The sequence below is a fragment of the Artemia sp. Qi Xiang Cuo genome, chromosome 3 (genome assembly GCF_049724085.1).
Source record: "Artemia sp. Qi Xiang Cuo chromosome 3, ASM4972408v1, whole genome shotgun sequence".
NCBI lineage: Eukaryota > Metazoa > Arthropoda > Branchiopoda > Anostraca > Artemiidae > Artemia > Artemia sp. Qi Xiang Cuo.
Window position 1 is genome coordinate 62,432,350 of NC_142796.1, and position 26,260 is coordinate 62,458,609.

General features: G+C 33.7%; 1 protein-coding gene across 9 annotated transcripts in view; it reads left to right on the forward strand.

The window, feature by feature from the left end:
• Positions 1-26,260, forward strand: part of LOC148954385 (myosin heavy chain, muscle-like) — a 120,041-nt gene that overhangs the window by 18,499 nt on the left and 75,282 nt on the right. For all 9 annotated transcript variants that reach the window (XM_089086364.1, XM_089086367.1, XM_089086365.1 and 6 more), the window contains exons 5-12: positions 2,416-2,512; positions 5,871-5,963; positions 8,393-8,555; positions 11,974-12,077; positions 13,571-13,708; positions 16,528-16,647; positions 23,128-23,277; positions 25,285-25,455. In XM_089086364.1, coding sequence (XP_088942490.1) covers positions 2,416-2,512; positions 5,871-5,963; positions 8,393-8,555; positions 11,974-12,077; positions 13,571-13,708; positions 16,528-16,647; positions 23,128-23,277; positions 25,285-25,455 — 1,036 coding nt within the window. The remainder of the gene's footprint in view (positions 1-2,415; positions 2,513-5,870; positions 5,964-8,392; positions 8,556-11,973; positions 12,078-13,570; positions 13,709-16,527; positions 16,648-23,127; positions 23,278-25,284; positions 25,456-26,260) is intronic.

The following is a 26,260-nucleotide window of genomic DNA, read 5'->3' on the forward strand; positions in this document are numbered from 1 at the left end:
TGCTGGGTAACGAGAAGATCGGTAAGTGAACAGTTTCACTTACTTAGGTAGCATTATTAATAAAGACGGTAAGTGAAGTGAATATGTTAAAAGTAGAATAGTCAAGGCCCAGGTTGTTTTTTTACAGTTGAAAAAAGTTTGGAAGAATAGGTAAATAAGTCTGCGAACCAAGATTAGAATATTGGAAACTACGGTGATGACAGTGTTCAAGTATGGTTCAGAAGCATGTGAGCTTCAAAAAACAGAGGAGGATTTGCTAGAGGTCTTCCAGAGAAATTGTCTACGGATTGTTTTGGGTACCCAACAGACTGTCCGTATCTCAAAAAGTAAGTTCTACGGAAAATCTGGTTCAATCCCGCTTTCTAGGGCTATAGTGAGAGAAAGGATGAGATTGCTGCGACACGTTCTGCGAACGAAGAATGACCGATTGCCAAAGATCGTCCTGGTTGACCAACTGTCTAGGGCCAAATCAAAAGCAGGTCGCGCCCGAATGGGATGGGAGGATGTCGTGAGCAAAGATTTTGAGGAAATAGGAACTTCTTGGGAGCGTGTAAAGAGGGATGGTTTGGATAGATTAGAATGGAGGAGGAGGAGGCAAAAAAAAAAAAAAAAATGGCGAGTTTGTTGTGAAAAAGGTGAATACCCATTATTTGACGTAGGTTTTATATTGTTCTGACACTTCTCTTTTAATGACATATTTAATTAATTTTTCTTCGTTGTTGTTCTTTGAAATTTGTATTGTATTTATTTGTAATTTTGTTTTTGGAGCTTTTTAGCTTTTATTTTAGCTTTTCGATAATACCAAATTTAACCAAAACTAATTTGTATTTACATTGTTTCATTTTGCCATCTAGTCTCATTTTGTCATGTATCATCTAGTTTTCATTCATCTAATATAACTAATCTTCTTAAAGAAAATAAAAAAATATTGTAGTGTCAATCTTTTTTATTACTAAAAACTGAGCTGTAACGTCTGAAATAGGCCTTAAACAGATGAGATATTCGTCCTTTTTGCACTACGCATAACTACTTTTGTTATGACTTTTTTTTATTGACTATTATTTTTATTGACTACTGTTTTTCTTTTACTTTTTTTTTATTACATAGTTACCCAAAAGGCCTATATAGCAACAATTTCATGCTTTGTAATGTTTCTTTAGATTTATGAGGGGATTTGGGCCTAACTTTTCTGCGTCCCTTAGTACCAAGCCGTAAAGGCGTGATGGAGATACAGAAGTCATTGTATGATTTTTAAAAAACTTATATTCTGGAGGCCCCTTCCTCTTAAAACTAAACAATTTTGGTCTAATCTGTTTTATCCTATTTTATCAGGCTTTTAAGATATTTAGTAGCTTCTGTTGTTGTTGTAGTTTTTTTTTTACCCTTATATACCCTTTTTGTACTCATGGAAATATGACATTGTTTGAAACCTTAACGGAAAAACCAAAATGACAGGAAATTTACTGCCTAAAAGAGCAGGATTTTCTGAAATAGAGGGACACAAAAACAGGAAAGGTCTACTACTGATATGCAATACTAAATATGATCGGATTTCTAGTCAATGTGCCTGTGTAATTTCGCTGTGCATTAAGTGTCTCAAAACATGTCATTTTTCATCAATTCTTTTGCAAACAAGCCCAATAGGGTTCAGAAAGACATTAAGTTCCACCTGATCTTTTTCGACTGATTTCTTATGTGTTTAAACCATCTCTTTAAATATATTTTTTTACATCTGTTTAATTTCACTCTGCATTAAGTGTCTGAAAACATGTAATTTTTCATCAGTTCTTTTGCAAACAAGCCCAATAGGGTTCAGAAAAACATTAAATTCCACCCGATATTTTTTTGGCTGATTTCTTATGCGTTTAAACCATCTGTTTAAATATATTGTTTTGTATCTGATTGTGGTCAGGTACAGAGCAGGATTGGTGACGCACAGGAACAATTAGTAACAGTGCCCCTTTCCCGACTCAAACATAAGCAAAAAAAAAACAAAAAAAAACAAAGCAAAGTGAAAAATCTGATCAAAGTGGGAATCCCCCAGCCCCGCTGTCAAAAAATTCTTAAACCCTACTTTGTAAAAAAAGAAACTTTTTTTAAAATACAAAATACTGCTCACGAGTAACAGTAAAAAGTTTTTACTTTCATGTAAAATTTTTGTCGTATAGCATAACTCTTTTCTCGTTATCGCCGCCCGAGTTGGGTCATAAACTCCTCAATAACAGAGAAAAAGGTCCGAAATGTTTTTCACCACCCCTCCTCACAATTTTAGTTTGTCCTCTCTCGTTTAAAGTTTTTGTTGTATAACAATTTCGATGTATCGCAGCCAGAGTTAGGTCGCAAAGTGGCTGCGCAAATTAAATTTATTTTTACTTTATTCTTGATTCTAAAATCATTTACTCTTTCTATGCACAGTGGTGAATCTGGTGCAGGAAAGACTGAGAACACAAAGAAAGTAATTTCTTACTTTGCCAACATCGGTGCCTCGTCCAAGAAGTCAGCTGAAAAGAAGGTAGGTTAAGCTTGAAACAGTTCAAATCATTTTACCTTTGATATATTTATGTTTACTTATCTGACTTGCAGGTGCTACCTTGATCTTTGTTTTCACTAATATTTAAATGAAAATATTTTTCATGTTCCTGCATTATATACTTGTTAATGTTTTCTTCATCTGCGGCAACTTCCCTAAAATCTCAACATTCATGATTTTCGCTATTTCATTTGTTAATTTTTACGCACAGTTTTACAATTTTATATAGTTATGGTTATAAGTTAAGCTAAAGAGTTCAAACTGATATATATGCAGTAAATTTAAATTTTTATAATCATCATATTTATCATTTATTTTTCGTTCACCAAGGTATTTCGTAAGGAGCTCGTTCGATTGGAAATCAGTGCCCTTTTTAATAGTCAAAAATGATTAGAGGGCAAACCAGCCTACTCCCATTCCCATTAATTCTCCAAACACATCCAATAAAAATTTTGAGATAGCCAATAGGGCTGACCAGCAATATCTCAGGAACACCTTAGATTATCAAGCTGAAACTTTTAGGGTATGTTGCGGCAGATTTTAAACTAACCAAAAGGCACTACGTGCATACTACTACTACTACTGCGATTCATGCAACTAGTGAGGCTAATGATATTAAGGTGAAACTTTCAAGGATTGTTAAGGGGAAGTTTAAACTAAATGAGATAAACTAAATGCATACACGTTTTCAAAAGGGCGTATAAGCAATATCGTAGGAACGGCTTAGAACATTAAGTTGAAACTTTGAGGGCGTGTTGAGGGGGATGTTTTGCTAACCAAAGGCCATATGTGCATGTTACAACTATTGCGGCTATTATGACTGCTGCTATTACTACTGAAGCTACGGTGGAACTTTCAGGGAATGGTGAAGAGGATAGTGAACTAAATTAAAACATGCTATGTGGATGCAGGTTATTAAAACAGTGTAACAGCTTCATCCCAGGAACAGCTTAGAGTATTAAGCTGAAACTCTCGGTGTATGTTGAGGGGGATGTTGAACCAACCAAAAGGTACTATATGCATGCTACTACTGCTAATACTACAACTAAAGCTAAGGCTATTAAGGATAAATTTTCAGGAAATCTTGAGGGGTATTTTGAATTAAATTAAAACACGCCGTGTATATGCAGGTTGTCAAAAGCCGACATCAACAGTATCTTAAGAACGGCTTAGAGTATTGTGTTGAAACTTTCAGGACATGTTGAGGAGTATGTTGAACTAATAAAAGTGCACTAAGTGCATGCTAGCACTGCTAGTGGTAGTACTACTACTACTGCTGTTAGTACTAACATTACTAAAGCTAATGGTATTTATGTGTAACTTTCAGGGACTGTTGAGGGGGATGCTGGGATAAATCATAGTACATCATGTGCAGGCAGTTTATCAACAGGACGTATTAAAAATATCTCAGAAACAGCTTTAAGTATTAAGCTGAAACTATTAGACCATGAGGAAGGGATGTTGAACTAGACCAAAAAAGCACCACGTGAATACTATTTCCGCTTGCTACTAATACTACTACTGCTATCACTGGTACTACTCCTACTGCTCTTACTAGTACTTCTGCTAATATGCTTACTACTATTTTTAATGCTAAGGGTATTAATTAAACTTTCAGAGAACAACAGGGTAGGTGTTGAACTGAATCGAAATACACTCTATACATGTGGGTTAACAAAGCAAACTCAGCTTTTGAAGGGGTCATTGAAAGTCTGATCCCTTTGAATCTAGTATAAATTGTATTCATAGCAGTCTGTAGGGCTGGATGTTCGTCAGATATAAGTAGATTGTCTTCGGCGTGGGACAGGTAACTTGCATCTATCTAGGGCGCAATTAGGTAAGGGAGAATGTGAAACATAGCGAATGAATTTTGTACCAATTTCTTCCATATCCAATATGACAAATTAGGAAAAGACTTGAAATTTCGCAAATTATTTGTAAACTAGTTCAAATATATATGCCAAACTATGCACAGGCACGAAAGTCGACCCTATGTTTTGAAACGTTTTCTCTGCATAGTTCAGTGCAGGATTATTTTAGTTTTTGAATGGATAATTTGGCAGTTGTTCTTTTTTGAAAAACGATTGACTTCAGCTTCTAATGGGGCTAATCTCTATTGGAACGAATGATATTCTAGTTTTTTACCAGCAGCAGTTTTTTCAATTTTGTTTTAAAGTTGTTAGCTTTTATAAAAATGGTAAAACTTACACCGAGGAATATTTTGTATGTAATATTGTTTCTTGTATTAAAAAATGAAATCAGACTTTCTCAAGCGCCAATAATTTAGTAAATAGATTTTTGAATGTGATTTAAATATTATTTTCGTTTGAAACATAGAAAAGACATTGAATTTGAAAATAATAACAATTTCTCTAAAACTTTGAGCATTAGAAAATGCTAAAAGAAAAATTTAATTCACAAACAAATGATAAAAAAAAATACGGATTTTACTTTTTAACTGCATGTAACTTTCAAGCATAAGCCACTGGACAGAATTAAGATTTTTCAAGGAAAAAAAGCTCGTATTTCTATCAGTCTCTAAAATTCTAGAGACTGAATTAGCAAAATCATGCAAATTTAGCTATTCTATGGGAATTTAGGTTTCCCATGATAAAATTGGAATATTTTCCAAATTGATAGGCTACGTATTTGGAACTTTTTTGACGCTTATTTGTTTTATGTTCGATTTTTTGACAACATATATATATATATATATATATATATATATATATATATATATATATATATATATATATATATATATATATATATATATTATTATAGGATATGTAGAAATACGTGCTATCATAGTTTGCAGCGGTAGCTGCAGCCTATTGAAAAACAAACCACGTCCCATAATAACCAAAAATTAAAAATACATTAAAAAAAGAACGATAAAGAAACTCGCTAGTAAGAAAACATTGCTATTTGTTCTTCACGAAAGGTAGCTATTATCTCAGTTATTTTTAATGGTGAAATATTATTTTGGAACAAATTTGGGTGAATTTCAAAAAATAGCCTAGAGTCCCTATAAAACAGTTCGATCGAACAAAAAGTTGATAATTGGAATCGCCATAGCCAAAAACCATACATTTTACAAGAAAAGGGAAACATATCTTTCGTAGCTAGATTTGCAGCTGGATTTGGGTTCCAGCTTCTTCGCTTTATCCCACGCTTTAGCTCGAAGTCTGTAGGCAAGAGTGTTGTACGTTCCAAAAAGTTTTCTGTTTTTTTGGTCTGAAATTTCAGGTTAGGTTCCAAAAAGTTTTCTTACTGCATGCAATGTACTTTGTAAGTAAAACTTTTTATAAAATATATAAAATAATATTATTTTTTAAAGGTGTCTCTTGAAGATCAGATTGTGCAAACTAATCCTGTCCTTGAAGCCTTTGGTAACGCTAAGACAGTGCGTAACGACAACTCTTCACGTTTTGTAAGTAACTTGAAACGTACTTTCTGGTGTATCCTTTGATAAGTGTGTGTAACTTGGATGTCAAATATTGATTGGCATTAATAATTACCTTATTGAATTACATATAATTAGACCTTATTGAATGCACAAAAAGAAAGAAAGAAAAGTAATGAAAAAAGAAATCTGAATTAAAGAAAAAGAAAAGACCTCTGTTAACTGTCAAAATTATGATAGTCAGAGTCATTGGTAATCATCTATGGCAGTGGTTTCCTACCGATTTTGGACCATGCTCCGCCTAGACATTTCTAAAATCCTGATGCCCTCGTGATATTTGAATTTTTTTCTTCAAAGTTTGACATGTATTCACCTGAAGGAAGCTTAAATGACCAATAACTCAGCATCTTCTGACGGATCGTCTTCTAGGCGTATTTTATACTAATGAAAAATATTGTCTGAATACAACGCCTTTTTTACAATGTATTGCGTCATTGCAGTACTATCATGTATCACTTTTGCTCTTTAAATGCATATGAATGTGACGTCATTCCCATGAACAATGCTTTTTTCAAAATTAAGGCTCTAAATTACAGTCAGCCGTCCTGCCCATGACCCACTAAAATATGCCCCACCCACCAGTGGAGCCGCGCCCCACGTCGGGAATCACGAATCTATTAAGAAGTCTACTGTTGAACCAATTGTCCAGTCATAATTCTTAATGCTATATTGAAGCTGCGCCCTAGTCTGACAGAACCTGTTCCTTCATTGACTTGATTATTGTTTGGTCCTGCTAGTGTGTATACATACAGTGTTTCAATCTAATCTGTTATGACGTAGTGGCTTTACAATGTGTGAGAAAAACTGTTATGAAAAACACGGCTTTGGAATTTAACTGCAAAACTAAAAATAATAATTGTGCGCTACATATAAAACTATTGTTTTACTGTTTCTTTGTAATTGATAAGCCCTCAAACTGTGTATCTATTTTTTCGAAAACAACCTTTTTCATATCGTGTGTCTTAATGTTTTCTGAAAATCTGATGACAAAAACTCTTCTGACCTATTTCTATCTGCCATTGTCTTCCGCTCATCGGTTTAGTTTCCTTGGTTCATCTTTCTTCTCCTTCTGCGTAGCGTTTTATCGCTAATTTTAGCGCAGATTCCCTCCGCAAATCAGGGATTTACAACAGATCCCTGCTTCGACAGCGACAAGCTCAACCGTGGTGACTAGCCATAGTACTGCAGACGCTCTCGTAATTGAAGGTTCTTTGATAATGAATCTACTTCTTTCTTTGATTTTCTCTGCCCTTGGCTCAAACTTGTCTTTGTTGCTACTTCAAGATCTCTGCCCATATTAACAAGTCTATCAGCAATAGAAGCTATGTCTTTTGCTACGCTAGAGCTCTATAGGGATTTTCCTTGTGATGAAACAAATTTCTCAGTCGTAGCCTTAGTCTCAGTGTCATTGTGCTTGATACTATTCTGCCGCTTAAAACAACTTCTGGTACTCAGGTAATCTACAAGGGACTACCCTATCTCTGTTTGTCTAGGTTAGGGTAAACCCACTCCCGATGAAAAGTATTATCTGTATGAACAGAAAGTTTCTTAGAAGACAATACCATTCCCTTAAAAAAAACGAAACTACTGTACCATGAAGAGCTGAAAAAAAAGAGTTTTCCGAGCTCCTCATCGAAAAGGCGAAATAAATTACCGAAAAGAACAATTTGAAGAAAAAAGATCATCTTTGCTTGTGTCGTACCTTTCACAATTGTTTGCCATACAGTGAAGCCTTGTACTTGTTCTTTTTGGTATTTCATTTTCTCATATCCTATATAGTTTCCCCCTTCAGAGGAGTGAGTTAATTTTTTTGCTCTTTTCGGCATATCGTGTTGTAGAATTTTCGCTTAGATGTGAGTGGTTGACTTTTTATTTTGTTTTTATTTTGATTTATTTTACTGTGTTTTTTATTTCTTATAATTTAGATTTGTTTTCATTTTTCTACTTAAATTTTTCCTTTCTTTCAATAAACATTTATATGAACAGTTATATCTGATCCGATATTTGTCATTATTTGCTTGTTATTAAATTTACAATGAACTAATGGGATTAAGACCTACTTTTTAAAACGCAAAAAATCCTTTCTTCCTCTGTAACCTTTTGTACTAGGTCATGGGGGAAGTTCCTTGGGTGATGGGAAAGTCAATTTTTTCAGAGAGGAGGAGGATGTTAAGAGGTTCAAAAATAGGTCGAACAAATTTTGTCTATGATCGGTTTGAAACTTACGTGCTGTACCATTCCCACAAATTTTTAGTTGGAGGGCACTGAATCTTTAAAATGGGCCAAAAACTGGTAGGAACGTATCAGGGGACCCTGAAATTGATCAATTTTTCTGAGTGATCAGTAACCTTTCTTCCTCTTTGGTAATAATCCCACTGATTTTTAACTCGTCTTAGGGTAAGTTTATTCGTATTCATTTCGACAATGGTGGAAAGCTATCTGGTGCTGACATTGAATCCTACCTATTGGAGAAAGCCCGTGTCATTTCTCAACAGGCGGCGGAGCGTTCTTACCACATGTTTTACCAAATCATGACGGGTGCTATACCAGGCGTTAAAGGTGAGTTCTTGAGGCTTTCAAAAATTTTGTTCAATGACAATCCGACCTGAGAAGTATCATTGAACCTGTCATTATCATACCCATCATTGGATTTCTTGTGGTCATCCGTCATTAGTTCTCTGTAAGGAAATATAGTGGGAATACAAGGAAATAGTAAGGTTGAAATAAGAAAGAAGTGTTAAAGCCTTATTGATCCCTTTTGTCCTTTTTAAATCTATCTAAGAATAGAACTTTTCAAGTTCGGGAACTAGTAAATCATGTGAATATACGTTTGAGTAAAGAGGTGATAATCTTGTGCTTTCGAAGATTTCAAAGAATTTATTTTAGCATCGGGGATGGGGTGGAATAAGGAAAAATTGCAATTTTGAATAACTGATTTTTTTTCGGGGGGGGGGGGATCCTCTGATTGAATGACAGGGAGAAAGATCACCCTTGCTATCTGTATGAATGAGGTAGTACTTGATTTGAAGATTAAAAGGCAGAATTTAATATCTTCTATGTTTTTATGAGTTAATTAAGCGGCTCTTGTTCAATCGGCTGTTTATCTATTTACAGGCTGTAGAAAGATTCTTTACCGCTTTTTTGTCATAAATTAGAGCCTCAAATTTCATTATGTTAATTGTAAGCCCTTCAGATCTCTTGAAAATTGAAAAAAGTAGTGGTTATTCTTTGGGAACCATGGCACAATGAAACGGGTTGTAGGACCATGACGCAATGAAACCTAGGACAAAAATCAAGGGGAGGGGGAGGACAATACCCACTGATTAAGGGAATCCCCCTTCCCAAGGGTACTTAAAGGAATCTCCTGTTAAATTTGATACATATTGACCGAATTTAGTCTGTGCTGTGAATGTTCTGGTTTCAAGGCTTTTATCGAATAATTTATCTACTGGTCAAAATTAGTTTGACTTGGATGAGTGAAAATATTGAAGTGGGATCCAAAATAGATATGTCTATACAGTCTCCCAATATGTTAGTACTAATACTGCTATTACTGAAAAGCCGAACCGCTTAATACAGCTGCGCACGCATCTCCAGACAGAATTTTCTAAAAAAAAATACAAGTTATCCTCTGATACTGATTTACCATTTCTGCAATTTCTAGGGAGTAACTTTTGATGAATAGACGAAAAAAAAGATATAAATAAGGAGGCCGCTCGTTGGTGATAAAATAATGAAATAATTTTTAGATTTACCTCATTAGCTACTTAAAGGAACATTTTAACTAAATTTGATTATTTGAACAATCTAGAGCAAGTGAGGTGATAGGAAGAGCATGTCTAAAATCATGGATGTTGAAAAATTTACCTCAATTGAAGTTAATATGTTTTGCTGCTGTAGCATAAAACCTACTATTATCTAGCCTCTACGTGTTCTCTCTTTAAAGAGGTGTTGCAGTTAGGAATCAATAGGATCGTTCATGATATGTCATGCCTAGGGCTAGGTTGCATACGAGTTTATTTTGCTCACTGTTAGAAACAAACTGGCTGTTTGATTCACTTTTGTTCTGGTTGCTCTCAATTTGCTACCCTAGCTTATTTTCATCTTTCAAGCCAATTAGAGTAAATCATCGCTTAGCGTGCGTGAATTCTTTCCATTCATGAGTATGACCACTTTGGACTATGGTTAAATTAGTTTCCTGGCGATATTGGTAAGCTAAGCAGCGGTATTTCGGTCAACGGTATAAAAAATATTTCAGACAAAGGATGGTATATTGTAGGTAAAAGTTGAAAAAATATGTATGAATTTTCAAATTTATTTACCGTAAACGAAAGAGTTATAATTTGAAAAGCATATTTAATCTTTCCATGACAGTTTTCTTCCTATTGAGAAATTTCACTGAATTTTGAAAGCTGAAAGCTAATTATATCCTTTTTCATTCGGTGAAAAAAATTCACCATTTAGGGATTTTGGTTTCTTTGACCGTATGTTTAAAATATTTAGATGTAAACAACTATAAAATTGTCATTTTTTCGGTTTTCTTACTTCGTTCCAATTGAGTCCTAGAAATTTGTCAAGCATTGTAAATTAGATACTGATTCAGCATGTTAAAAGTATGGGAGGGGAAAATTGTTCCATTTTGGTAGGTGTTAGAAGCTCTGGCATTAAGATCTACGCACATCTTTTCCCCAAAACGTTTTCTTTTGCTTGCTATATAATTTCAAGTATTGTTAAAGGAAATACTGGGTCAGCTTGTTAAAAGTATTGGAGGGGAAAATTGTGCCAGTTGGGTATGTGGTAGCACTGAGATCTACGTACATATTTGCCCAATCCTTTCCCTTTGCTTGCTATATGACTTTGATTAAATAGGAAAGATAGTAGTTCCCGAAAATAAATTATATACCCTAATTTTACAAGCTTAGCCTGTCGTGCTAGAAAAGTAACCGATATAACCTATTTTAAATTAGTAGAATATAGCTCCAACCAGAGGGCTGACTAAATAGAAACTGAAAAATAAGTGATTTGAAATGTAATTGCTGACCAACGTTTCTAAAAGTAAAATCAAGTTCCTTCATTTGGAGACATTGTGATTTCGTAAGAAATATGAATCACAAGGGATTGTACACCAGGAAATAACTGCATTACTTTAATTTTAAGACTGTTGATGGCAATATTCTACAATTAGATTTCTAGGCCAAATGTCCCAAACGCAGAGCATCCTACTGTGCAGTTGTGATACTTTTGTTCTTATAATGCCGAAATGCAATCTGATGTTGACTTTGGAATCGACAACTCATTTGCAATTTAATGTGGTATATTGTCCCGGGCCACTTGAGAGGAGGCAGGGGAGGTCCCTCTGAAAGATAAAGTTTCTCCGTGGTTCCTTGGGTCCGCGGAACCCCGCCAAAAATTCAGGCAATTGTTATTAAAATACGATAAAACGTACGATAAGTTTGCCAAACATATACTACATTTTTGAAACTGCGTACCCCCCCCCCCTCTTTTAGAAAGTAATTTGACCCCCTCCAGGGCTTGGAATGAAGTTGTGACCTATGGATTCTTTTTTCCTTCTATGTTTCTGACCCCTCCCCCAAATTTACCTACCGAAGAAAAATAAATTTGGGCCTCTTCATATACACGCATGCATGTATGTATGTATACTGAATGTGAAATATATTTATTTTTCTTTAAAGAAAAGAGTAAAACAGTTTCATGATCTTGGTAGTATTTTTGGGTGATAGAAAGGGTGTTTGGATAACTTTATGCGCATTTTGAATATAACATTGGCCAGAAATGACAATTCTGAAGACGTCGCCTAATTCAAATTTTGACTGTCCAAATTTTAAACAAATCTAAACCCACCCCCAAGATCTGGTTGTACTCCTGCCACAACTACTATCTATGTGAGTTGTTTTTTATTTTATTTATGTGTCTCAGTTAACATTTGTTTCACATACTTATAAATGTTTTTTTTCAGAGATGTGCAAACTATCGAACAACATTTATGATTATCATTTTGTGAGTCAAGGTAAAGTCACCGTCGCCAGTATTGATGACAGTGAGGAGTTTGTCATTACGGATGTAAGTTAACTTATGCTTTTATTTTGATAGCCATGCCGCTCGCTTTCTTTGAACCCTTTTATTTTCTCTGTTTGGTTTCTCTTCCCCTTTCTCTTCACCAAAAAGAGAAAGATAAATACATATATGTGTATATATATACCTCCTTACTTGGTGAATTTAATATATATATACATATATATATATATATATATATATATATATATATATATATATATATATATATATATATATATATATATATATATATATATATATATATATATATATATATATATATATATATATATATATATATATATATATATATATATATATATATATATATATATATATATATATATATATATATATATATATATATATATATATATATATATATATATATATATATATATATATATATATATATATATATATATATATATATATATATATATATATATATATATATATATATATATATATATATATATATATATATATATATATATATATATATATATATATATATAAACTTTGGAGTTCGCTATTTAATGTGCCCATTGGTCATCCCAGTGCTAAAGTATGACGAATTTTGTTTTATCCCCATAGAGAATGAATTACGAATTGAAACGCAAGATTGAAATAAATATTTATTGGAAGAGAAAGAGAGAGAGAAAAAAAACAGGAAGAAGAAGAAGGCACTGGAAATTGATGTGTAAAAAAAATCAAATAGCTCAGGAAGCATAATTTTTGGGGTTGGTTGACTATAAAGATTAGTGGTGGCTACCTACGATGTTCTTTTTGAAAGAATGGTCTGTGGCAGCCCTGTTTCAGGTTAAGTCAATACTGTCATTCTCTAGTTCTTGCTCACTTTGTGTTCCTAGTCTTTTTCCAAGCATCACAATTTGAATTTATGAATTTTATCCAACCTTTGCTTAAAGGAATCAGAATAGTGTTCATGGAATAGTTCCCTTAAGGAGGCTGTTCCAAATGAATTTCCAGTACTGAATAGAACCGTCTTCAAGTAACCTTTCCTAGGAATGTCCACCTGGAGGTAATCAGAGGGTGCTGTAATCTTAAAACCTAATAATGCTAGACTCAAAATGTGGATGAAATTATACCGAAGAGGTCAAAACGAGTTAAATTTCCCGTAGTCGTTAAGTTGAAACTTTGTATCAGAAGAATGTTTCAGATAATGATCATCTTAAATGCAGCATCTTTATATTTTGTTATTATTTCTTTCCATAAGTAATAACGTTAAATATAAATCAAATCTAGAATACGCGGCGCCCTCCTTCCAGACCACATTGAAAAGACGAATGGAGATCGCTCAAAATAGTGTTATTCAGTGTCTCGTATTATTTGCGCCAACCCTTGTGTACTTGATGCGTTGCTTAGATTACTTTTTAAGAAAAGACAATAACAGACAAATAAATAAAGGCGACATTTTGAAAACCTCTCTAATATAAGGTCTTTGTATAATTTCAACTTATGATGTTTTGTGATTGCAGGAAGCCTTTGACATCCTTGGGTTTACTCCTGAAGAAAAGGCAAATGTCTATAAGGTAGTTGCCACCGTTATGCACATGGGTGAAATGAAATTTAAACAAAGAGGTCGAGAAGAACAGGCGGAAGCAGATGGCACCGTGGTGAGTATATGCTTCTGAAAAATTTCCATTGGGTTTTATGCTCAGTTCAGAAGTAGTAGTAGCGTAGGTTATCAGCTGATAAAAACAGTAAAGAGTAAACGATGTAGTGCCATACGAAATAATAGGATTCTCTTGCTAATATTTGTGGATGCAGATGTGAGAATAGTTTGTTGATTATCAATGAGCGGATCAACAAAACTTCATGGGAACCTAGGGATTGTTTTGCAAACTTTTCAGTGAATAATGTCCTGTAATATGGGGGAAGATTGTGGGTAATCCATTCTGGTTAACATTTTATTTTTAGCTATTATTGAATATGACAAACTCAAAGAAAAGTAGCTGTCATTGTGTGCCAAAATTTTAATGTGAAAACGTGTCCCATGTTTTTTTTTTTTTTTTAAACCAGGTTTATTGACCAATAAATGGAAAAATGGCGTTTTCCCTTATGATCCATTTTCACAAGCAATTTGTTAATTATGAGAATACTGTTGTTAATCAAATGTATTTCTCTAGAACATATTGTTGATCAGCATCATCGCCAGGAAACCTATTACAAGAGAAGTTATTCCTTTTCTCGGAAGAGTCTCCTGGAGGCCACTTCGGTCTGCTTTTGCTTTATGATGATTTTAAATTTACAGGAGATGGAGGGGGGGGGGGGATTTCGATCATTTTCTCCAGAAACATAGTTTTTGAAATCGGAATGAGACATGAGATATGTGATATCCCTATATTGTTTACGTCAGCTCCCACTATAAATTTTCGTTTTGGTAATTTGATTTGTCACCTTCTTCCTCAAGGCGTCTCAAGACGACTTCTACTTCTTTGTCTTTTTCTTCATCTTCAAGAAAGAAATATTCTTTAGAAATAATCGAAAAATAGGAAGGAAAATGGTGAGCTGGACTTTTTATTACTCGAAAGTAACGACAGATAGAACCGTTCTTTCAGGCTAAGTAACCGTTTTACTGGCTGATAGACCGTTTTTCCAACGTGTCTAAGCCTGCCTTAGTTTTAGTTTGGAGCACCTCGGTTTACTTTTCACTCGTTTGCAGTTACACATGATGACATGATAGCAGAAGTACTGAAATTAAACTTTTACGAGGTCTGAGAAATATTAAGATTCCTCCGCCAATGTTGATTTTATAACACAAAAGGTACCAAGATGCACAAAACTTTGTGTATTTTGGCGTAGACATAAGTAATTATTTTATATCTCGTTTTACTCATTTTGTTGCCCATTTTATAAATATGTTTTGTAGTAACTAATGAGATTTCCGAAATCATGGTTTTATACTTATTGTTCATAGAAATTATTCCATTTTGATAAATTAAGGTTCCCAAAAAGTCAGTGTGTATTTGAAGGATTAAGTGTCTTTTTTTGAGTAGCCAAAAGTGAAATTGAAAAATGATAATGAATTGAAAATTAGAGAGGGTGGTTACAGAATGTTCCATAAAAATCGGAAATGGAAAAAAGCTCAATGATCCAACACCACCTCAGTAGTGAATCACTTTTTTTTGCTGATGAGGAATGCACTGTGAGGTAAAGTTTTAAATATTTAGGGAACATTCCTTCAATTTGATTCACTGTTTCACCGTGAATAGGTTCTAGGTTTTGCTAGGGCTAATTGTGTAAAGCTTATGGGTGGATTGGAGATACAAGTTTTGTTTGCCTCCCCATCCCTGTACCCTAAATACAAAACTTAAAGCTCCTGCCCTCTTCTTTCCAACACTTGCAATTTCAAATCGACCCCTCTCTTCCTAAGCTGCTTCCGAGATATCACATATACGCTGTTTTGATAATATGGAATAGTGTGTTAATGTTTGCCACTGGCCACTTTCTCAAGTTGAAATTCAAGGTCAATCTGGCTCCCAACACTCCCTGAAAGTTTCACCCTGAGCTCCCTAGCCGTCTTAGAAATATTGTAGGTATACCATTCTGATAACCTGGATACACTTTGTGTCTTTTGATTTACCCTACTACTTAACCATAGGTTGATTCTAAATACTATAGAAACTTATTGTAAAACAAAAAATTGCTTAGGTGGATATGAAAAAATAATTTAGTCCCTCCCTCAAGGAAGTCTCTTTCTTTCCTGAACACTACCTGAAAGTTTCAAATAGATTACCGTCAAACATATTGTCTTTAATGTCTGGTAGCTCTCCAAGTGAAAATCCCAGGTCCACGTGGCTTTTCCAAAACCCCCTGCAAGTTTCAATTTGAGTCCTCAAAATGCTAATCCTGCCTGTTTTTTTTTCCATTAAAATTAGAATATTCTTAAAATAAATAATTAACTTAAAATAAATAAACTTAAAATAGTTTTATCTGTGACAGAGACATAGCTAGGGTTTTCAGAGCCCGGGGACAATGTCGCTTTCTATGCCACCCTCCCACCATCAATAACACAATTTGAGGAAACAAAACTTAGTTTATATTTTAAAAAAAAAAAAAACTCAGCTAGGCGCCGTCTCAGAGGCTGTGCCCGGGAACAGCTGTCCACCTCACCCCCTAGCTACGCCACTATTTTGTGATAAAATGTGATAAAACTCGTAAATATAAAAGATTCTTCACTGACATGTCGTACGGCTCTCATTTCATTTTTTGATCGTACCCTATGCCTCCTAAATATATGAATTTAGTTAACCTTAGCATCTAGTTATTCATCGGCTATGTAGGGAGGAAGGATGTACATACTGGATTACAATTGCAGACATTTTGTCTCAAAATCCGTAGTTAAGCAATAATGTCCTGTTAATCTTAACCAGACTAGAGGAATTATATTTTTGAATTTTACAGACTTAATTGGTTAATTTTTATCTCTTAGGAAGGCGAAAACGCTGCTTTTAACGCTGGTGTCGACGGTCAACAACTTTACATGAACTTCTTAAAACCGAGGATTAAAGTCGGTAACGAGTATGTAACCCAAGGTCGTAATAAAGATCAGGTATGTCCCTTTCCTCTTCTTCTTTAATTGGAGGAGCTGTAAATATAAACTGGAGCAAGTCAATGTCAATATGACACTGCTAGAAAAGTATGCGCAAATATAGAATAGCCCATAGATGATGGGAAACCCCATGGAAGTGGGAGTTTTGCGTTTTAACGTTTGACCTTACAACAAATTTATCCTACTGCTATATATATATATATATATATATATATATATATATATATATATATATATATATATATATATATATATATATATATATATATATATATATATATATATTTATATTTATATATATATATATATATATATATATATATATATATATATATATATATATATATATATATATATATATATATATATATATATATATATATATATATATATATATATATATATATATATATATATATATATATATATATATATATATATATATATATATATATATATATATATATATATATATATATATATATATATATATATACACATATATATACATATATATATATATATATATATATATATATATATATATATATATATATATATATATATATATATATATATATATATATATGTATATATATATATATATATATATATATATATATATATATATATATATATATATATATATCACTATCACTCTCACTCTCACTCTCACTCTCACTACGCTCATACTCACTCAAATATATATACATATATATATATATATATATTGAATTTTATCTAATTCAAAGTAAATAATGATTTTAAACATAAATAAAATAAATTTACAATAATAACGTTTGAGCTTTTTTTTTTCCTGTCAGGAAAAGTAGCAAGGTGTTGTCGATTAGAATTTCTTTTGCTAAGCAAGGGTCGGTCAGTGTTCATTCAGAGTTCATGGTTAATAGACCTGTTTTGGATTCAAACCTATTGCGAAGAATAATATCAAGGCAGACGAAAAAAATAGCTCTCTCTTGGATTATTAACTAACCCGTGTGGGAAGTTTATGTTTAATGAACTTATTGTACTTTTATTCAGCGCTCTTTGCCTAACCATCACATGTACTTCGCGTGTGTTGGTTTAAATTATTGCTTTGAAGTGAATTTATAACGAGATGAGCGTTTCCGAGCTTTTGTATTCACCACTGTTGAACTTCGTTTTTGAAAATTTAAGTGGTGTTGATGAAGCCGTTATTTTACGGAAAGGAGTGGACTTTTTTAAAGATTTGAGACCTGTTAAGTCAGAGAAAGCGAAGCTATGGAGTTTTGTGAATAGAAACCACCCCCCTGTCAGCAGGGGCACTAACGCGACTCTCAGTCACCTGCAAGATATTATCGACTTTATGAAGAAATGTGAGACCGATTGAAAACAGCTCCCTTTTTTTGTCATCAAAAGGACAACAAATGTCCCTCTTATCTCTTCAACAGCGTTTACAAACGTCACAGCCAAACTTATGAGCCCTGAGCAAGCGACTTCGCTAGTATCCACCAGGATGGATACGTGCAACTGAACTGATTAACCAACTTGCTGCGTGTGATACGCATGCTACAAATTTTACCTCTAATCTTCTGTTTGAGCTTCGTGGTCTGCTAAAGCGGAAATCGGTAAAAGACTCAATTTCTGGTCATCAGCTAGTGGCTGACTAAAGTGCGACCAACTAAGAAGCGGCGGACGGTGAATATTGAGAAATATGAAACGGAGGTTTTCCGCAAATCAGCAAAGGAAGCTCTACCCGGTTCTCGTGTGAAAATTTTATCTAAAAAGCACACTAGTGTTATTCGAGAAGTCTTGTCTGATGTTAACCTTGAAATGCTACGGAACCATTTTAGCATAATCGGGTCTAGTTAATTTGGAACAAGCAAATCGGTTAAGCTTGAATTTGCAGACACGATTACAAAGGGGTCATTTCTGCGAAACAGTGTGAATATTCGGTATGAAACTTCCATGTTTAATAGTTCAAGCCATCTCCAAAGTGTTGTTTCAAATGTTACTCCCCAGGAAATCCGGAAAGTGCATGTGCTGGTAGTATTCCTAATTTCACTCATTGTTCTAGACCGTATTTATCGATGACAAGTAATCGTTGTATGGAATCTCTTAAATATGCCAACTATGGAGGATATCATCCGTCTTAGAGTCTACAGCGTCCTGTGATTAAGAATGTCACCGATGAGGTCTATTCTCAGAAATGAATCCAGACATAAGTATAGTCTCATCTAATAATATTGGAACGAAAGGCAAGTACTTTTTTTTTATTGATGATCTTTATACTAATTACAACGTTGTTTGTCTCCAAGAATACCTACTGACCGCCTTTAATGAAAATTTTCTGAGACGAATCAGTAATCACGTTGTTTTTGTGCGTCCAGTAAAAATTACCTGTGGCAATCCTCTTGGCGGCTTATCTAGTGCTTTTCAGAAAAATATTTCTGTTATAAGTCCAGTGATTTTCCGATCAGATGATACTTTTCTTGCGGTGTGTCTTGGTATTATTATATTAATTAATCTATATCTGCCATATATTGATCCTTCCATTCGTTCACTTCAGAATTCCTCTTGTGCTTGCAAGGTCTTAAATCTTTAATTCAAAAAATATTGGATAATGGGTTGTATTTTGTTGTTGCTGCTGATTTTGATACCGATCTGTTTTCTGATAATTTAAGGAATGGTCAGCTTTTTGATTCTCTCCCGGCAAATAAAATTGTTCGGAAGTCCCATGAATATGCGTATATTCACCATTCAGGTAGTAAACCAGACGTTGATCACGTTATTTGTTCTACAGCTGTTGTCTGCTCGCCAGTTACGGTTCATTTTGACGAGCAAGATCTTGATCACCTTCCGCTGTCTTTTTGTTTATCAAAGTCTTTTGTTTGTTCTGGGAGTGTATCTAAGAGTCGTGGTGTACGTTCTAATTGATTTTATAAGACTGATTGGAATGTTGCGAATTTTTCTGTTTATCTTATAACATTGGCTTCACTTCTAAGTAAAATTCATGTTTCGTATCAGCTTTTGTAGTGCTGTCAGAATTTTGTTTTTGCTAAATATGAAAAGGACCGATATTATCATTGTATCCTCTCTGCTATGAAAGAAGCTGAAAAAATTTCTGTCCCAGTAAAGTTAATCCAAAAGAATACTCAAAAGCCTCTTTAGTCAATTGACACCAACCTTAAGACTTGTAAAAATAATCCTAAATTTTGGCTATATATCTGGACTGATTGTGGTCGGCCTAGCTTTGGTAATGTTTTTCTTATTAATCCGAAAACAAAATGTAAAGTTTAAGAAACATCTAAAAAGTGCCTGATACCGTGGGCTTCATTTTCAATCTTCACGAAAAGACTCGAGGAATGTAATTAATTCAAGTCAAACAGACGATTCTGATGTAAGTAATAATGCTATTCCACCTAGTTCTTGTCATGCGTATTATTTGAAGATACTCTCCGTTTTGAATTGTTCTGTTCATGGAAATCTTGGCGAAGCGTTTCTTCAAATAGTCCCTAGATTTCTAAATCACCACTTCATTCTGCCTATATCACGTTTTGAAGTTATGAATGTTTTGAATCATCTTAAGTCGAAATCTATTGATACTGATTGTATCTCTAAAAAGCATCTAACTCCCCAATGTGCTAAACTTGTGTCACATCTTGTGCTTTTGTTTCAGATTTGCTTGGCATCTTCTGTCGTCCCGGAAAGCGATTGGTTTGGCAGCATGACTTCAATTTTAAAAAGAGGTAAACTGCCTACAGATTGCTCTTCTTACCGTCCAGTATCTGTTTTTTGCAATATTAGCAAGGTCTTCGAGTATTCTTTTACCTAATATAACTCAAAATATTTCTTTCTTTGGTGAAAATCAACTTGGTTTCAGACCTGGTGTGGGGTGCCAACATGCTAATCGTGCCCTTTCTTCTATTCTACTTTCTAATTCTTCTAAGAGTAAAAGCGTATATCTCTGTACACTTGATATATTAATGGCTTTTGATTCTGTTGTTCATAATCAGCTTTTCTTTTCTTTGGTTTTTTTTTAGGATAATTTTTCGTTTATTTACCTTCTGCGGTTTTAGTATTCTAATGCTTCTCTCCACCCGAAATATTCTCCAGAAACACCTATCCATGTGCTTCGCGGAGTTAGACAGGAAGATGTTTTATCCCCAACCCATGTCAAAGTGTGTATTTCTATTGTTCAGGAAAAGGTTTCAGGCATTCTTTTTTCTGGTTGTATTGGTACTTTCTACATTACTTATGCTGAGGATATTCTCCAGATTAGTTGTACTTAGTCAGTCCTTTATGTGATGGCTTCCTTAGTTTCTCAGCCTTTCCTAAATATTGGTCTATCCATGAATCTTGACAAGGGTGAATTCTTATCTTATAATCTGTTTTCGTCTACTTCACTGGTATGTAATGAATTTTCTGTACTTTCTGTCTCTTCCTTTCGGTGGCTTGGTATTACTGTTTCTAATTCTCTAGCTCTCTTTCGTAAACAGATTGTTGCTGACTCAGTAAGTAAAATTCAGTTCAGTTATTCAAAAATTGTAGCAAACCGTGGAAAATATAACAGAAGAGCTCTTGGGCGCTTATTTTCGACTTTTCTGATCATTCTGTGCTTTATTTTTCGGGTGTTCATTCTGTTCTTAAGCTAAAGGATTTAAAAAAGATTAAAGTTACATATTTCAAATTTTGCAAATTTCTTCTTTCTCTGCCGCCATGGACTAGAAATCGGTATCTAGTTAAACATTTCTATGTTACGGATGTAACTCAAAAGCTCGGTGACCTACACAAAAATTCTTATGCTGATACATTTTGTAATATTGGCCCTGACCATCGTATTCTACAGATGTTTTCTTGAGTTAATTTAATTTCTCGTGTTTGTTGAAGTACTTTTTTGCTTTCCTTTTGTATTATTATATTTATACTCCACTTGTACGGCTTGTTGTCTTGTAGTTGTGCGTAATAAATGATTGATTGATTGATAGGCCATTTGAAATAACAGAAAAAAAATATGATGAATGGCGGAAAATCTCCAAGATATGATTTCTGATGCAATAGAATAATTTTAATCTCAGGTTGTATTGGATGTGATAGGTGCAAAAAATGTTGTAGTTCCGCTGTTAAAGTTGAAGAACTAGATAAATTTAAACGAACCATAAATTGAATTGAAATTTGTATTTTAATTTATGGTCAAAATTTCAATAGATGCTGCCTTAATTTTCTGAATATTGCCTCATTCTGTTTTGAAATTTGTTTTATGGATTATAAAAGAATCAAAACTGGGATAGCCTGCTGAACCTTGGCTAGTTAAAAGAAAGGAGAAAAGGGCACTTATTGTGCTCTTAGCAAAAATAAGCCTTTTATCTTTAGTCTAATTTTTAGCAAAGGTAAGAAAAATAGAAATAGGTTCAGTTAATATTTGCATTCAATTTTTTATAATTAATTCTAAGTTTTTGTCGGTTCGAGCTATTTCTAACTTCACGAAAGGTCCTTGATCAACATGGAGTGAGAGGAGGTGCACCCCTGAATTTGAAGGAGAAATAGCAAGAGGAGGTTTATTTTCTCAGAGCCAGACTGGAGTTTCCTCTTCTCTCAGTTTGCTACGCTCTTTAAATAAGCTTGAATATGGCTTAGTTAAAAATGACATTCAAAAGGAATCCACCGGGTCAAGATAGTTGCAAAACTCAGCTACTGTATTACCTACTATTGTACCTACTCAGACTCAAAATAGATAATAATATTTCCTTAAATAGGGATTTTGGGGAGTTATCACTAAATGCCTTATACACAAATTCAATTAAAAACGATTCAACAAAACATACTAAAAAAACAGTTGACAATAACACTGAACCAGTTACATAAAGACGACCGGGGTGAGCCGCCAAAAAGGGAAGGTTAGCATTGAAAGCCTGTCCTTAAGTGTTTTGTTTCTCTTTAATGAATTTCCTTATTTCACCTCACTTTATCGACCAGTCCCGGTTGAACTTGGTTAAAGTAATGATGCTGGGACTCTTTTAAAAATTATAGTTAGTTTCACTGGTCGTATTTCAATGTAAGTTTCTTTTATATATTTATGTTTTGCTGAGGACGGCCCTCAGACACAGGGTCTAAATATTCATCCAAATATAAAATTCCACTATCTTACGGAAAAAAAAAATCCCTATTGTTGTTGTTGTTGTTTATATCTGAAGGCCTACACTAGGAGGGGGATAGGAGAGCCTTTTTAAGACTAGTCTAATGCTGCGAGGAAAAGTACGAAAATTCTGCATGTGCCCTATTGCAAATCTATCGATTTAGGATCGCCAATTCTTTATTTCAATGTTTAGGTGGTCTGTGTATAAATGATTCCGTTTTTCCTCTGTTATTTAATTTCATTACTAATTCAAATGTTGCCTGTTTTCTTTTCCCATAAAAAGAGGGTACGCTCTGCTCAATTTGTATTAATAACTTATTCTTCTCCTTCTTGATTGAATTTTATTTGATTCACTCTCCCTTTTGCAGTGTAATAACTCCATTGGTGCCATGGCGAAGGCTATCTATGACAGAACTTTCAAGGCCCTTGTGAAGAAATGTAACGAGACTCTTGAAACTGGTCAGAAACGTATTTACTTTATCGGGGTTCTTGATATTGCTGGCTTTGAAATTTTTGACGTGAGTATGGCAACAATGATTAATTTGTTTTCTTACTTATTGTGCTTCTTTTATATGCATATATATTTTTGTCTCTTGAATAATTTTCATTTCTGGTATTGATTTCATTTTGTTGTCTTAGTCATTGAAATTTAATGCTTACTTTCATTATTAATAATGTTGCTAGAAACATATTACTTATTATTTTTTTTTTCAATTAATATTTTTGAAACCTTCATGTATATATTTTTCTTAATCTTGGTTATTTTATTGAACTAATTTTTTATATTTAGATAAGAATTATTATCCATTTAGTTGTTTATATTCCTTATAATTAAAGATAGCTTTCTTTTCATTTTCTGGCTTTAATACCATTTTTGGTAATTTTTTTTACTCTGGAGAGTTCAGGCCTTTAGGCCCCTCCTTATCCTTATGAAATCTGAAGAATTTTAATATTTCCCCATATTATCCGTTGGATTGCAAAATTATTTTGTTTTTGTGCCTTTTAAATCTGCCGCGGACCCCTCCCCCTCTGAAATGTTAAAAATAGATTCTTGTGTACGTCCCTGTTTGGATTGCTCGATATTAAAGCGAGTCAAATAGTTGAACATCGATTTTTTTCTGTGCAATCATGAACTATATTATTGTTGCTACAAAGGATGAAAAAGTTAGTTATCATAGATGGCAGAATAATTTTTTATTAAGTATTTTGTATAATTCACTGTTAATCTAAATATCCTTTAAAGATCCTACATAACCCTGTCTAAGAAAAATAAAATTAGAATTCTATTCAGCCCTAAGTTGTAAAGAATGTGGTTGAAATTTTTCTTCAAATTAACAGGAGATCCAAAATTATATTTAATTTCGATGTTCTGCATTAATTGAATGCACTAATTAATTGTAATCCTACCTTTAAAAATACTTTCAATAAATAACGCCCTCCCCCAGATGGTTTTGAATAAAATTTCAGCTACGCCCTTTGTTTTCGGCCTAATAAGGGACGTACTTACAGAGAAGAGAAATTTGGGTAAGGTACAATACCCATTTCCAAAGAATTCTAATATAAAAAAGTTCTATAATGCATCCAAGAACCTTCTTTTTCGCTCATTGTGCAAATGAAGCAATAAAAACAAAGAAAGAATAGAGCTAGTTTAAGACAGTAGAACGGGAAAAGAAAAAAACAAACTTCCAAATATACTCGATAATACTCGACAATCCTCATAAGCGGTCGAGCTACTGAACCAGTAATATAAAACACTTTAAAATTAACTTCGATGAAGCGAATGCTAAGGCTATGAATATTAAACTGACTGTGGGAAACCGGAGGACGTCGGTGCTTGCTCCGTTCCTCCACTCTTCGGCCCTATGTTGCATTCCCTTGAAGAGGCCAAGGCTTAAATGAACCATTTGAAACTTTTAGATTTATTTTTTATTTTTGTTTTGTTTATAATAAGGGGGATTTCATTTATTATTTTTGAAGTGTATTGTGTATTAACCATGGCCCAGTAGGGCTTTTAGTGTTAAAAAATCATATCATATAAGAGTCAAGTTTCATAAGAATTACACAATTGAATATTTTTTATCATATCCTGTAAGGCAACTCAACGGTTGACTTTTCAAATAGTTTAAAAATGTACGAACTTTTTCTAGAAATTTGCGAATTTATGTTTTATCAGCGACATCTTAAAAAGGCATTGTGGTCTTTGCAGTTATTTTACTTTTTAATAAAAGAAGTGATAAACAACTTCAAAATTGATACTCCGAACTGCGTATTTTGTGTTATTTGATGACTTTTCTGACTAAAAAAGAAGTAAATAGAAGTAATTTGAATCCTTCCTACAAACGATATTTTCAGCTTTAGTTCTCCCTTCTAACCCCCCCCCCCCCACACACACACACACACACAGTTTTCTCGATTTTATTCATGGACATTATATGTAGAAAACGTATGTCTTTGTATTAAATCTTTATATGAAGTCTCTCAACTCCTTTGAAGTTTATAAGGGCTGACATGTTTATACTTTTTAGTTCAACGGATTTGAGCAACTCTGTATTAACTTCACTAATGAGAAACTCCAGCAATTCTTCAACCACCACATGTTCGTTCTTGAACAAGAGGAATATAAACGTGAAGGTATTGAATGGACGTTTATCGATTTCGGTATGGATTTGCAGGCCTGTATTGAACTTATTGAAAAGGTAATGCATCTTGCTATATTACTATCTCTTTAAACGATCAATAATTGTGTATTTATTTATTTAGGTATTTTTTCTCGAAAACGGCTCCATATTTCTTCGGGAAAACTGGTATCTTGGGATTTTGTGGCCTAAAAAAAAAAACGATTTAGTCAGAAGTTTGATAAAATTTGTTAAGAGTCTTTATTTTGGAAAAAAAAGATTCATGTGAGTGACGTCATACTGATGAATACATTCGAAAAGCATAAATATGTCATATTTCCCTCAGTAGTGGTTGTATCGTTTATAGTGTCTATGATGCTGGCAAAATTACAGAAGAAACATGATTGACAAGAAAAATCATATGATTGACATCGTATTTATGAGTAAGTTTCAAGAGAATGAATTACATCATTCCCCCCCCCCCCAGGAGTGAACGTATCGTTTGTATATCTATGACGCTTGCAACATTACAAAAGGAACATTGCTAAGTTTTAAATACCAATATGTGATTTGTCTATTTACAAAAGGCGTTTTAAGTAGTTTCATAATGTGTAGATGACAAATGAACAACCAGACCATCAAACGTGACAAGACCAATCCGAGCAGCTATGGTAATGATAAGCGAGAATGAAGAACAAAGATATACATTCAGAATACTTTCGTCAGCGACAATTACAACGAGCCAAAACAAAAGTGAAGAACACAGAAATATTTGGTTACAATACATGCGACAACAAGGAGTAGAATGAAGTAAAAGTGAATGTGAAGAACAAAGAAATATGCGGCTAAAAGATAAGCCACAGCTAGAACAAAGAAACATGCGGGC